This window comes from Lycium barbarum, chromosome 9 (genome assembly GCF_019175385.1).
Source record: "Lycium barbarum isolate Lr01 chromosome 9, ASM1917538v2, whole genome shotgun sequence".
Taxonomy (NCBI): Eukaryota; Viridiplantae; Streptophyta; class Magnoliopsida; order Solanales; family Solanaceae; genus Lycium; species Lycium barbarum.
The window spans coordinates 12430745-12445866 of record NC_083345.1 but is presented as its reverse complement, the minus strand read 5'-3'; the positions used below and the strand labels follow the sequence as shown (position 1 = coordinate 12445866).

Below are 15122 nucleotides of genomic sequence, written 5' to 3'. Positions count from 1 at the left end.
ATTTAGGACAGAAGCAATGTCATCTTTGCATTCCGAATTGTTCTAATAACAAAAACAGCGATAGTTGATGTACAAAATTAATGTTTTTTTTTTCTTCTTATTTTTGTCTGTATGTGAATTTTATAGAAACAATGGATGAAAGTCACAGCCAGTCGTGCGATGCAGACATAAATACAACTATGCGCCACATCAAGAATATTGTGTTCCATGTTCGGATGAACCCGGTACCTAACCCTCTGTTTGGATGGTTGTTTCCCGTGGTTCATTAATGTACAGTATGGTATGGTATAGTACGATGTTGTATTGTATTGTACTGTATTAATGAACAGAATATTTGGATACACTGTATCGTTTGTTGTGGTTTTGATAATATTTGTATTGTTTGGTTTAACTGTATGATATTGTATAATAACTTGTAGGTTTACTAAAATACCCTTAACTCTTAATTAGAAACTAGTTTATATATATTAATATAACTCTGGTAAAGAATAAAATAGAAACTTTAAAAAATAAGTGAGTAGTGGGTGGGGGTGGTAGAGAGGTGGGTGGTGTGAGATGCGTGGTTGTGGGATGAGGCTGGGGGTAGTGGGTGGTAGGCTAGGGGTGAGTGGTTGCGGTTGTGAGGGTGGGTGGTGGTGAGGGGTAGTGGGTGAGGTGGGTGGTTGTAGGATGAGGGTGGGGGTAGTGGGTGGTAGGTTGGGGTGAGTTGTTGTGGGGTGGGGTTGGGCGGTGGTGAGGGGTAGTGGGTGGTGGGTGGCAGAGGAGAGGATTGGGGTGGTTAGGGGTGAGGGTGGATGGTAGGGCGGGGTGGGCGTGAGTGGTAGGGTGAGGGTGGGGTGGGTGGATGGTGGAGGGTGGATATAATGGAGAAATAACATACGTAATCACGGAAAAATCACTAAATCCGTAGTTACAAAAAATGGGACTTTTCATGATTATATAACCATGGAATGAACCACGGGTTTACAACACTATACCACATAATTTTAAGAATAATGGAAACAAACATAGTTTTATATAAAATCATACATTAATGAACCACGAGAAACCTCCATCCAAACAGGGGGTAAGGGCTGCATCTGCCCCCATCTACCACGAGGGTTATATTTGTCACCTTACTCAACAAATACTCTGCAACTTCCTCTGTTTTGTTTCTAGCCTCTGCCTTCCTTTGCTGCTGCAGTTCTTTTCTTGTCGACTTAATACTTTGTCATTGTTTAGGTATTTGACTACCGGTGAACTCATGAAGAATGGAACTCTTTATACTTGATGTAAGTTTGACAAGCGGTGAACTCATGAAGAATGGAACTCTTTATACTTTGATGTAGTTTAGAGAGAGTGGAGTTTGGGATTGTTTCCTTATTCCCTTTGTTTCAATTTATGCGAACCCATTTGACTAGACAAGGAATTTAAGAAAGAAGAGAAGACTTTTAAGCTTGTAGTGTTAAATGAGCCACATATTTTGTGTGGCTATAAATAATTGCATAAAAATGAAATTGTTTCCAAATATAGCAAGGGGTCATTCTTTTTAGTACGGACTTCATATAAATTGAAACGGAGGGAGTATTTGATAACAACAACATACCCAGTGTAATCCCACAAGTGAAGTCTGAGGGGTATGATATATGCAGCCTTACGCCCTACCTTCTGAAGGTAGAGAGGTTGTTCCGCATAGACTCTCGGTTCAAGCAAAGCTTATCAAAACAGGTATAAAAAGGGAATACAGTAGAGAAAGAACAGTAGCAACAATAGATAACACAATAACCAAAGCAAAACAAACAATAGGTAAAGTATAAATCGAAGCAAAAGGTAATAGGAGTGTAATGATAGAAATGATTTTTAGAAAAGGTAACTCAACATCGATTAAACAACCTAGTTAAAAAAATTATTCCTAATATCATCTTTCACATGATTCTCAGATCTCTCAGCTCTGAACAAATGATGAATTGTAGTCAGTTTTGATGCAACAACAGCATTTAGATGTCATAAGCTGCCAATTGACCCATCAAAAACTTGAATTTTCAGAAACAGCGTCCAAAAGATATGAGAATCAGTTTTTGGCCTTGAGTGTATAGTTGGCAGTTGAAATGCCATCAAAGCATCTTTGATTCCCTTCTGACCATATGCACCACAAATGCAAGCAGACACCGCAGACCATAGCCTTTTGATGGACTTCTCAATTTCTGAGGAATTCCAGCTCACTAAAGCCTCTCTGACACTGCACGCATAGACCAATGCAGTCCAAAAAGTGTAGAAACATGTTCCAAATTCCTGTTGCAACCGGGCTAGCAAGGAAACAAGTGATTGATTGTTTCAGAATTGCAAAGGCCTGGGTTAGGCATGCACGCAATCCAACTGAAACAAATGACCTTTGTGGCAGTTTTAGTTCTCCAAATTAATTTCCAAGGCCATTGTTCAATCAGTTCTAAGTTGGATACCCTGCTTTGACTGAATATGAGCCTTCCTAATTTACTACCCAACGTAAGTCTGTCTCTTCTCTGGCTGGTGACTTCTATTCTGGAGCTTTCCCAGAAGTGATAGCAGCTCTTCCATCTCCATGTGTTGTCCTCCATATTCTGAGCAAGCATCAGAAAGTCAAATCACTTATGCGATCATCATGCAAGTTTCTTATAATGTGATCACTCTAAGTAACAGTCAAATACAATCTATCGATTCACCAATGAAGATGAAATAGAAGGTTAGTCATTGCTGGAGGAAAATTATCTGTGGAAAGAATGCTAAACTTGAACATAGAAAATAAGTATCAAACAAACCAATAGAATGATAAAGATGAACTTGAATGTCCAGAAAAGTAACACAAAATAGAGGTCAATTCTAGTAATCTATCAAAACTTGATGACAAACAAGGTACTGACCCAGAAGTTCCTAACCTCAGTTTCTCCCATATTTTAAAAAAGAAGTTAATCTCTCTTTTTGATAACCGTGGTGTCCGGGCCAGCTTGCGTACACCTCGACTAATTCTACAGGATACTTGCCGCCTCCCACCAGCAACAGGTACAGAGTAAACTCTGTTCGCCAGGGCTAGAACAGATGGAAAGAAATCACCTAGTTTTTTTTTGTCTCTGCTGGGAGTTGAACCTGAGACTTCATGGTGCTCAACCCACTTCATTGACCACTAGACAACACTCTTGGGTGCATATATGTTGAAAGTTTTCAAGTTAAGAAAATTCTAGTTGAACATAAAAATCTTTAGTAGATGCAGCGTGAATTGTAGTATGCTGCTCTGCATTACTAATTCATGTCTGTTAGAAGTTAGAACAGCAAGCATATAATTCAGAATGACACAGGAACTCTTAAGTAAAGAGAGTAATCTGTGACACCAGTAAAATTTTCCAGTTAAAGCCAAAGGTCTGGCGTTCTTCTTCTATTCAACAAATTGTAAGACATGCCGTTGATAGGGATTTTGGCCCTTTTGCTTGATCATAAGTTTCTCTTTTCAGCACAGGTATGCTTACATAGATATAATTATTTTAGAGAGAAGGACGCAGAGTTTTATCCAACAGATAAAAGGGAGATAGTGGCAGAAGCCAGCTGTTCAACATGTAATGGGCCAAACCACACTCATGGCAATTTGGGCTTGGAAGCTGACAAGGAGTTTTATAAACCAGGCCCAAATAACAAGAATTTTAAGAAGGGAAGAGCAAGGACTTTAAGAGAGGCCAAACTTTTTAATATTAAAACCATCTGGCAAGTTAAGGAGCCCAGCCCATCAAATAGATTCAATGCTCTATCCAATTATATAGACTCCAGCGACTTTGATAGTCCTATGCAAAACCCCCCATTAAAACCTGTAGAGCATAGAAAAGAAGAAGGACAATCAGATGCCGATGATGAAAGAATCCCTCAAGAGAGAATACACAGACCACTGCGACAACATCTACCAAGTAAAGATATTGTTCCTTTCTCTTGCTCAGATGCAGAATTTTCTTCTCAAATAATAAGGGAAGCACTACCATTAACATGGTGTGAAGGTGGTCCCAGGTCTCAGGTGATTGACAATCCAACTGTCATTGAAACTTCAAAATGGACAAAACTCACAATGGCCAAGGCTTGCAAAGCATTTGGAGTTAATGCTGCAGGATTTGAACATGATCTCTTAGGCTTAATTTTAAGGATGGAACAAAGAAGGCAGGAACAAATCCTTGAACAGGAACTAAACCAGCAGAGGCCAGGGAAGGAGAAGAAAAACAGAGGAGAAGGGGAGAGGAAAAGATTAATTTGTGGGATTAATTATGACAAAAAGGAACAACAAAATAGTGGGAACAGGGGTAGGCAGTGCAAATCTCTGTCTGGATGAATTTAAAAATCCTAAGTTGGAATGTAAGGGGGTTGAATGAGGATGCGAAGAGGAACACTATAAAATCCCTCATTCAAAAGTGGAAGGTCGACTTGGTCTGTTTGCAAGAAACAAAAATCCAAGGCATCAATAGCAATATAGTTCAGCAGCTATGGGGTAATAGATGGGCTGATTGGGTGGAACTTGAAGCAATCGGTACAAAGGGGGGTATGATAGTGATCTGGGATAAAAGGAGATGGGTGAAAGTAGACTCACATCAGGGCTGCTTCACAATTACTTGCATGCTTGAGAGTACAATTGAGAACTTCAGGTGGTGCTTCACTGGCATCTATGGGCCACATACAAATCCGGAAAGAGAGGAGATGTGGGATGAACTAGCAGGGATAAGGGGATTATGGGAGAACCAGTGGGTCCTAGGGGGTGACTTTAATGTCTGCAGATTTGAAAGTGAAAGATTCAATTGCACGAGGAGATCAAGAGCAATGGAGACATTCTCAGATACAATTCAAGACCTTGAGATCATTGATTTGCCATTGCAGGGTGCCCAATATACTTGGTCCAGAGGAGACAACAATCAACAAGCAGCCAGAATCGATAGATTCCTCATCTCACCAGAATGGAGTGATTCTTTCAAAGATGTGAGACAGATCGCAATGCCCAAGGTGATCTCAGACCATAAACCAATTTTGCTGGAAAGTGGGGACTGGGATGCTACTCCCTCCTATTTTAAATTTGAAAACATGTGGCTGGAAGTAGATGGCTTTCTAGATAAATTGAAGACTTGGTGGCAGAGCTACAATTTGAATGGAAGGCCAGACTTCATTCTTATGCAAAAACTGAAGAGCCTAAAGAAGGATATCACTAACTGGAACAAGGAAGAATTCGGGAAGTTGGAGATTAGGAAAGGCAGAGCACTAGATGAGCTGATGTTACTTGAACAGAACACAGAGGGCAGGCAATTGAGTGTGGCTGACGCTAGTCAAATGACAAATTTGAAAGTCGAGATACAGCAGCTGGCCAAAATAGAGGAGATCTCATGGAGGCAGAAGTCCAGATGTCTTTGGCTCAAGGAAGGTGACAGAAACACTAAATATTTTCAAAGGATTGCTAACTCAAACAGGAGGTCCAACAGCATAGACAAACTACTGGTGGACAATGTCATTATTGAAGATAAGGAGACAATTAAAAGGAAGACACTGGAATTCTTTGAAAGACTGTATACTGAACAGGAAAGCTGGAGGCCAGCTGCCAACTTTGATGGAATTGCATCCATCAATACAGAAGAAAGCAACACTCTAGAAGCAGCCTTTGAAGAAGAGGAAGTATTAGCAGCAATCAAGTCTAGTGCTCCTGATAAAGCGCCAGGACCTGATGGTTACACTATGGCTTTCTACCAGTGCTCTTGGGAATTTATTAAGGCAGATTTGCTAGCAGCTATGCAGTATTACCACCAACATTGCTGGATGGTTAAGTCCTGCAATGCCTCATTCATAGCACTTATTCCCAAGAGGAAAGGGGCAATGGAGCTCAAGGACTATAGGCCAATTAGTTTGATTGGGAGCACATACAAAATCATAGCAAAGGTTCTTGCAGAGAGGCTGAAAAGAGTGATGGGAAAACTAGTTTCAAACCAACAGAATGCTTTCATAAAAGGAAGGCAGATCACAGATGCCTCACTCATAGCAAATGAGGTGCTTGATTGGCGATTGAAACAAAGGAAAGCTGGACTATTATGCAAATTAGATGTGGAGAAAGCTTTTGATCAATTGAATTGGTCTTACCTCATAGCTATACTCAGGCAGATGGGGTTTGGTGATAGGTGGATAAAATGGATTCAATTCAACATCACTACTGTGAAGTATTCAGTCCTAATCAATAGGAGTCCAGTAGGTTTCTTCTCCCCACACAGAGGCCTAAGACAAGGTGATCCCCTATCACCTTTTCTGTTCATTCTAGCTATGGAAGGGCTAAGCAAAATGCTGGATAAAGCTAAGGAATTGCAGTGGCTGAGAGGTTTTGATATAGGAAGGAACAGAGCAGTTAACATTTCACATCTACTTTATGCAGATGACACTTTGATTTTTTGTGAGGCTGACAAAGAACAGGTCCGGTATCTAAATCTCACATTGCTCATCTTCGAAGCAGTCTCAGGGCTTCACATTAACATGCTCAAAAGTGTAATCTACCCTGTTAATGAGGTGCTGAACATTGAAGAATTGGCAAGCATATTAGGGTGTAGTACTGGAACTTTTCCTACCACATACTTGGGTTTACCACTGGGTGCTAAATTCAAGGCAGAGGGCATTTGGAGTGGAGTCATAGAAAAGTTTGAAAAGAGGCTTGCTTCTTGGCAGATGCAATACCTTTCAGTGGGTGGCAGACTAACATTAATCAATAGTGTGCTTGATAGCATACCAACCTATAGTATGTCACTCCATCCCATCACCAGTAAGGCTTTGGAACAGCTGGACAAAATTAGAAGGAACTTTCTATGGGAAGGGAACAACACCACTCACAAATTTCATTTGGTCAAGTGGGATAAAGTCTTGCTGCCAAAGGATCTGGGAGGCCTGGGCATCAAAGACCTTGCACTACACAATAAATGTTTACTAATGAAGTGGCTATGGAGATACACACGAGAGGATCAGTGCCTATGGAAGGATGTCATTATTGCCAAACATGGAGCCTTGAACCACTGGTGTTCAAAAGTCTCAAATGAACCTTATGGGGTTGGTTGCTGGAAGAGCATAAGCAAACTATGGGATGTGTTCTCTCAGCACAAACATCTGGTAGTAGGGAATGGCCAGCACATCAGTTTTTGGAGAGATAAGTGGTTGGGCAACACCCCTCTTAAGGTTGCATACCCCAACATTTTTCAGATAGCCAATGAACCAGATGCTACAATTCACCAACACAGAGATGGAAACACATGGAACCTCAACCTAAGAAGGAACATTCAGGACTGAGAGATGGAAGAACTGATCAACCTTTTAGCAGCACTTCATAATGCCACAATCAACAACCTGGTGCCAGACCAACTAAAATGGGGGAATAGAAGGAAGGGGGAATTTTCAGTTAAGGTTGCATATAAACTCCTTGGCCCTCAGAATGCAATCACAGCTCATTGGCCTTGGAAGCTTATTTGGAAAGTCAAATTACCTCCTAAAATTAGTTGTTTCAGCTGGACAGCACTACATGAAGCATGCTTGACCCAAGATAACCTAGCCAGAAGGAATTTTCATCTGGCAAATAGGTGCTATATGTGTTTGAAGGTAGCAGAATCACACAACCACCTTTTCATACATTGTCCAGTGGCAACAGAGTTATGGAATATGTTTATTACAATTTTTGGACTCAATTGGATCATGCCACAGAGTATCAGGGATGTCTTTGAAAGCTGGAGTTACTGGAAAGTTGATAGCACCATCAAGAGAATCTGGAAGATGATACCTGCTGCTATTTTTTGGAGCATCTGGAATGAAAGGAATAGGAGATGCTTTGATGGAATATCAACTTCATTCCAATCTTTAAAAGCTAAATGCCTTATGTTTTTGTATAGTTGGGTTTACTTGTCCCCAATAGATTCCCCTGTTACCTTTATGAACTTTATCAACTCCTTAGCTCTTAACTAGACATGTACTGGAGATGATAAGTTCCTTTTGCTACTCTACTTCTGTAACTACTATGCATCTACTTGATGCCAGCAATGAAATTACTTACTTTATCAAAAAAAAAAAAATTATTTTAGAGGACTATATTAAATAAGTACCTGCGCTAAGACAAATCCATGAAACAAACAACTGTACAAGGGAGGTTAAAGAGACAGGCTTTATGTTAAAACACACTCTGAGAAACAATAATTACAATTATTGGCATTTACATGCTTCAATTTGCATTGCCATAAAAAGAGTGATACGCAAATTCATATATAAAAAAATAAGAGAACTTGCTATTCGTTACGAAGAAACATCAAAAGGAAATTATGAGGAAATCAAAAGTTGAGTGTTGGATCATTAGCATAGGAAAGCAAAGAGATTAAACGTACCTTTCAGAAAGTTGCAAGTTTCCCATCTGATAGGGGATGAGCAGATTCATGTATTTCACATCACCAACATTGCTGTCCATTTTAAAATTCCTCTTTTCTTCCAATGTTCTTCCACCCTTTCTTCCCTAACAAAATCAAGAACAGTTGCGACTAGTCTAGAACTATTTTGACTAATTGAGACTTCTTTCCCAACTACAAGAAATGATCATTTTTCAGGGGTGAAATTTTCGAACAAGCAACACACCAGGTGGCTGCTGGATCCTGTCCCTCTACCAGAATATAATGAATTAAAATGCAATCACTTTCACACTACTTTGGGTCTTAATCTCTCAATCATGCCGAGTAGAGTAGATTCAGCTGAAGGTAGATTGATCAGCAGCGAAAATGTATGTGCATTAGGAGAGAAACCCTTGTCAACCATTTCTTGCAAAAGTGGAAGTACCTCATCTAACTTATTCCTTCTAAGAAATCCTTGCAAAATAACATCATAAGTGAGATTATGAGGCGGGCAACCATTTTGTTCCATCTTTCTCATCAAGTCTTTTGCTTCATCTAGCAAACCTTCTCGGCAAAGACCATATATCATTGCAAAGTAAAACCTCACATCAAGATATATTCCCTTGGAAGACACTGTATTGAATATATCACGTGCAATATCAAGCTTCCCTTTTCTGCACAATCCAGCAATGACAATACCATACATTTGACAGCTAAGGTCCACACCCTTCTTTTGCAGCTCTTGAAGGAACTCCAAAGCTTCTTCAACATGTCCATTCTTGCACAACCCATATAGCATAATGCAGTAAGTATGGAAATCGGGATTGAATCCTAAAGCATGCATCTCATCATATATTTTTTGTGCATGGACATATCTCCTAGCTCGAAATAATCCCTGCAAAACAGTGTTGTATGTGTTAATTTCAGGTTTTAATTGCTTTAGAGGAATTTCTCTCACTAGATGCATGGCTTCATCCATTTCCCCTCTTTTGCAATGACCATTGATTAGAATGTTGTAGCTAATAGTGGTAGGTTGAACACCCCTCTGAACCATGGAATCAAACACTTCTTTTGCTTCATGTATACGGCCTTGCAAACAGTATCCATCTATCAACGCGTTGTATGTAACTACATTGGGATCAGTGCCCTTTTGAATCATACATTTAATTATATCTTCCGCGTCTTCCACCAGACCTTCCTTGCAAAGGGTGTCGACTAATATATTATAGGTATAGACATCTGCACACAGTCCATGATCCTTCATCTGATTTAGTAGCTTCTTAACCTGTTCACACCGTCCAAAATTACAAAAACCTTGAATGATCGAATTGTATGAAACAGCGTCAGGAAGAACGCCTTTCTCAATCATTTCGGTGAAAAGTCTGAAGGCCTCTCCTACCATTCGATCCTTACATAAACTGTCAATTATGGTGCTATAACACACAACGTTAGGTTCACGACCTTCTCTTTCCATGCTTCTGAGTAAATTAACTGCTGTTTGGGTATGCCCCGACTTACACAACCCATCCATGAGAGTCGAGTACGACACTTGATCAAGTTCACACACTTTTTCTCTAGCCAACTTCTTGAAAAATTCTACTGCCTCAGTAATCTTATTACACAAAATCAAACCTTTCAACAGTATACTATAAGTAAATACATCAGATTCATAACCTCGTTTTACGTATACTCCTAATACAGAAAACCCACAATCCACTCTTCTCAAGCAACAATATGAATTCATTAAAACAGCAAGAATGTATTTATCAAAGGGTATGCCTAAAATACACATTTCTTTAAATATATGAATAACAACAGAGTATTGTTTATTCTTTGCAACTAACTTCAACAATCCAGTGAATGAAGGCCTAGGTTGAACAAGTATCATTTGATGGAATAAAGAAATGGCATCATCACCATTTTTCACAGTTTCAAAACTAGACAAATTTATTTTTTGTCTTTCATTCTTGTGATTTGAAGAGTTGGTAAATGAAATTTGAGACTTACTTTCACTGCCATTGAAGAAGCCTGTTGAGTTTTCAAGATTCCATCTTTTTTGAGTGATGGAAAGAGCAGAAATCACTCTCTTTCGCATTTTTGCAACTATTTGAGATGAATAAAGATGACTTTCTCAAATTAAAGCAAAATACTGAGAGAATGATAAAAATGGTCCCTTATGTTTTGGATAGATTCGAAATAGTCGCTTAAGTATGTATTGAACTATTTTGGTCCTTTAAGTTTGTCAAAAGTTAACACAGGGTGTGTTCGGTTGGTCATAATTTTTGAAGAATTATTTTCTTTAGAAAAATAAATTCCTTAAAAATGAAAAAAAAAATGACTTCCCTAACGAAAGTAGAAAAAATAAGTTCACTCTATATTAATTGTCTCCTGCCCACACTCACCCTCACCCACCAAACCATCCCACTGTTTAACCTCCATCCCCAACCCCCACCACCCACCCTTCCCCTCCTCCCTCCCCCCCCCCCCCCGAATTTATTATTTCATGTTTTTATTTTATGTTTACAAAAAAATTATAAAAATTGGGAAGCTTTTTCTTACGCCCTAACCCCCCCCCCCCCCCCCCCCCGCGGGAATTTTCTATTTATATATTTTATTTTACTTTTATAAAAAATTTGTTTAAAACATGGGAATTTTTTCTTACCCCAAAACCCTCGTGAATTTCCAATTTCATATTTTATTTTATTTTTATAAAAAAAATTATAAAAAAAGGGATTTTTTTTTCTTATCCCACCTCCTGGGTGGTGGGGTAGGGTGGATGAGGTGGTGGGCTGTGTGTGGGTGGTGGGTATTTTTCAAAAAACATTTTCCACCAACGTTAACCAACCGAACATGAGAAAAATAAGTAAGAAATTCACTTATTTTTAATAATACATTTTTTCATGAAAACATTTTCCTCCATCCCGAACAGACCCTTAACAATTTTGTTATTCTCTTTTCTAAATCTCCAGAATCATTTACCCAAAAAACTTTTGTTAGTTCATTATTAGCACAAGACCTCGAAGAGCATAGCACAAATTTCCATCCTCTCCCTCATTGATCAATAGCTATTCAAACTTCATAAGTTTTTTTTTTTACCCCAAAGACCATATAAAGACAATTCTCATCCCACCCACCGATGTTGGACTACTAACAAAATGGCTATTACGAAATTTCCTGAAAGACATGAATGAGTACAACCAACTAAACGTTGCAATAGATATGCAGTGATCCTTTGTATCTAATCAACCAAACAATGTATTATTTTATTCGAAATCTTATACTCCCTGCGTTTCAATTTATGTGAACTTTTTCGGAGTATGAGGGTCAAACTTTATAACTTTAACTGTAAAATTTGATATATATTTTTCAAGTTTGTAAATTTAAAATTTACATATTTAGAAACTACATAAAAAGTATTATAAGTCATGGTAATTTATAATTCTAATAGTTTAGAAAAAAATGTAACAAAAATGTGGTCAAAGAACCACCTCATAGACTCCCCAAATAGTAATAGGTTCACATAAATTGAAACAGAGAGAATATATACTATGCTTAACCTTGTCAAGACAATCAACCAAACAACCCCTGAGAAATTTGCCGAGTATAATTCGCCCGATGTATGCTTAGTCAAAATGAGAGAAGTAAGATCCTATATGCGAGTCAGATTATGAGTCATTATTTGATCCATCTTGATTTGACATATTTTATCAAGCAAACTTCGTCAGATAATCATTCACTTATTAATTTAACCCGCTTTGACTCAATCCATCCATCTCAACAGAAAAAAATGTTCAACAGTAATTTCAAGCACTGGACCGAACTTCCCAAAGTCTCTATACTGGCTTCACTTGTGCACTCCAATAATAGCTCAAAATAAATGAACGTTGAAGGTCCCAAGAAGGAATTAGCTCCAACAATATTTTGTATACATCTTATGAAGCAAAGTAGATAATTGCGGAAGAGAGTTTTGACTTAAATCAAGCCTTTCAATAATTATTATAGCACAAGACGTTGCATAGCCTAAATAAAAAGGTTTTAGAATTTTTTGGAGCTGATTAACTTTTCTCATTAGTCCAAAAAAAAAAAGATTTACTTTTATTTACTTTCCTTGTTTTGAGGGTGACTGACTTCTTATAAAAACAAAACAGCCTTCTATATATTCTCGTGCATATTAGGGTTATGTATTTTTCTTTTTTTTTTTTAACAATATATTAGGGTTTCTGTATAGATGATTCTAATTTGGATCATTGCAAAGCCTCCACCATGGCTGATGTATTGCCTGAATGCCTCATTCATAAAATACTCTCTTACCTTAGTTTTACAGAAGCAGCCGAGATGAGTATTCTCTCCAAAACATGGTTGCAAGCCTGGTTGACTCTTCCCAACTTGGAATTCACAGTTAATCATAAAAACCAAAATATGAAAAAAGTGGATAATATCATGAAGAGATATAGGGATGGAAAAATCCCTATTGAAAAGTTTGAATTATCGGACTATAGTTATTCTCGTCGAGTTTTCCCTTTGTTTGATAAGTGGCTTGATGTTGCCCTTCAGAATGGTGTTAAAGATCTCGTCTTTGGAGTTCCTAGCTATACGTCATACCCCTTGCCTATTTCCAAAATCTTGGCAGCAAAATCTTTAAGAGAATTGGTTCTAAGGGGTTGTAATCTGACCCGTGTTTCATTATCTAGTGGTGTGCCGAACTGCCATTCATTGAGGAAGCTTTCTCTATCTCTTGTTATTTTGGACGAAAATATGCTTCAGACTCTACTTAATAGCTGTCCCTTTATTGTTAGTTTCATCTTTGATAAATGTTATGGATTGGAAAAGATTGAGCTATTGAATCTTCAAAAGATCAAGTCAGTTTTAATTTGGAAAGCCAGAAACCAGCTTGTTAAAATTCAAGCACCAACTCTTGAATACTTGTCTTATTTCACTGATCCGGGAGAGTCTCCTATGTTGGATATTATTGATGCTCCAAAGTTGGTATCCCTAGTGTATAAGGTAGATCAAATTCCAGATACTTTTGTCGGTGCTAATTTTCAATGGAGTTGTCATCCTAGGGAACTCATTCTGGAGTCAACTACTGAGACGATTGCATGTTTCATGGGCCTTTTAATGTATATGAAAAGTTTGAGTCATTCTACTTCTCAAGAAAGCAAGCCTTTGCATAGTCAATTAAAAGAAGTAAAAGCCTATAAATTTAATCGGGGAAACCGGAGATGGCATCCCGTGGAACTCAGAAGTGGAAAGATGGCAATGAGTACCCTTAATGAGAGGGATAAATTTTGTTTTTCATTAGATTGGTGATGCAATTCATTTATCTCTATTGCAAAATTGAATGTACTTATTAGGTTTTCGGTTTTCGGTTCGTGAATCGAATGTCTCACCTGGCGACTTCAAACTTGAGAATTATAAAGTTTGTTAATACTCCTATAAGTTTTTCAGGATATATTCGAGATACTTTAAGAAATTCAGATTTTGGTTCACACATTAGTAAGTGATGCATCGTGACTAGTACTTCTCTGTGTCAATTTTTTCAGATACTTGTATTAGATGTTTTAGTTGTTGCAAACTATTAGAGAGTTCCACATAAATCTTGAAGGCCCAGCTTGTAGATGTTCTTGTGTACGTCAAAATACAGAATTGAATGAGGTATATTCAAAACAAGAGACCTAATGGAATCTTGTCTTAGAATTCTAAAAAGTTTCATGATTGTGCTCTTGATGGCCTATTAATTTCTTCTTGGCTTTTAAACTTATTGTTCTAATTTCATCTTGAGGTGTCAAAGTAATTACCGTGTTTAAAAGAAAGTTATGGTGTACACAATTCTGTTTTAGACTTCTGCTTTCTGTGGCCTATGCATCTTTTCTTATTTGGCAGGAGTATCGAACCATTAAGCACCTTTTTCTTTTTCTTCTAAAATATTGTCGCGCAAAATAGATGTCTATGGACCTGGTTCCACTGCTTTTAGATAAACAAAAGTAGTAGTAGTAGTAGACTACTTCATTCTGAGCCATTTAGTATAAAAACTCATCTTAGCGACCCAAAAGGCATGAATTTCTAGATTCACTTTACTCTTTTACATATAACATCCATCCCGTCTAATCTATTCCAATAGTCTTGAAATATCGACTTCTCTTTGCATCCAGTAGCTATTTTAGATAGTAGTTTTGATTAAAAGATGTACCCGCAAGGGTGGCTTAGTTGGTTGAGCATGGGGCTTTCATAATGGAGGTCTAGCAGTGGATTTGTCTTCTGGGTCGAGCTCGTCGCACGGGCTTACCTAGTGTGGATTATCTCTCCTGTGTGGTTTGCGAGCTATTGCACTGGAGCTGGGTTTACCCTGTGCGCACCCGAAAGGTAGCGGCTGCGGGTTCCCATACAAAAAAAAAAGAGTAAAAGATAAGATTTGGTTAGCGGCTCTAAGAAACTGTTCTGGCTTATCAGAAATATCTCAGAGAAGTGATTAGACCAATCACATTATCTAACATATTTACTCATATATTGTAGTTCGATGTACTGCCCTGCATGACTGCACGAAATCATAATCATGTAAAAAGTTTCTGAGAATATGAGATGTACAAAGGGAGGGTATCACCTCTCCTGCTGCACAAGAAAGCTTGGCTAATTTTTGGGTTGAATAAGTTAGAGGAGAAGGTCTTGCTTACTCTATAAAGAATTTCTTTTCTTCTCTTCAACTTTTTTACCTGGAAATACAGTTTTGATGTAATATTTCTTTGCTAAACTTACAATCTCCTG

The 15122-nt window shown here is 38.2% G+C and overlaps 2 protein-coding genes across 2 annotated transcripts; one reads left to right on the top strand and one right to left on the bottom strand.

Annotated features, from left to right (window-relative positions):
* Positions 1-1767: 1767 nt before the first annotated feature.
* Positions 1768-10479, bottom strand: LOC132609357 (putative pentatricopeptide repeat-containing protein At1g12700, mitochondrial). The gene is made up of 2 exons (XM_060323312.1): positions 8364-10479; positions 1768-2576 (listed from the first exon to the last, which is right to left on the bottom strand). The coding sequence occupies exon 1, from the start codon at positions 10453-10455 to the stop codon at positions 8668-8670; it is 1788 nt and encodes a 595-aa protein (XP_060179295.1). The 5' UTR covers positions 10456-10479; the 3' UTR covers positions 1768-2576; positions 8364-8667.
* A 1845-nt stretch (positions 10480-12324) lies between these two features.
* LOC132611099 (putative F-box/LRR-repeat protein At5g02700) lies at positions 12325-13737 on the top strand. The gene has a single exon (XM_060325511.1). The coding sequence runs from the start codon at positions 12624-12626 to the stop codon at positions 13668-13670; it is 1047 nt and encodes a 348-aa protein (XP_060181494.1). The 5' UTR covers positions 12325-12623; the 3' UTR covers positions 13671-13737.
* Positions 13738-15122: the final 1385 nt, after the last annotated feature.

What these genes read in the sequence shown, in the direction of transcription:
- LOC132609357 (XM_060323312.1), bottom strand. Translation starts at nt 10,455, where the DNA reads ATGCGAAAGAGAGTGATTTCTGCTCTTTCCATCACTCAAAAAAGATGG.
- LOC132611099 (XM_060325511.1), top strand. Translation starts at nt 12,624, where the DNA reads ATGGCTGATGTATTGCCTGAATGCCTCATTCATAAAATACTCTCTTAC.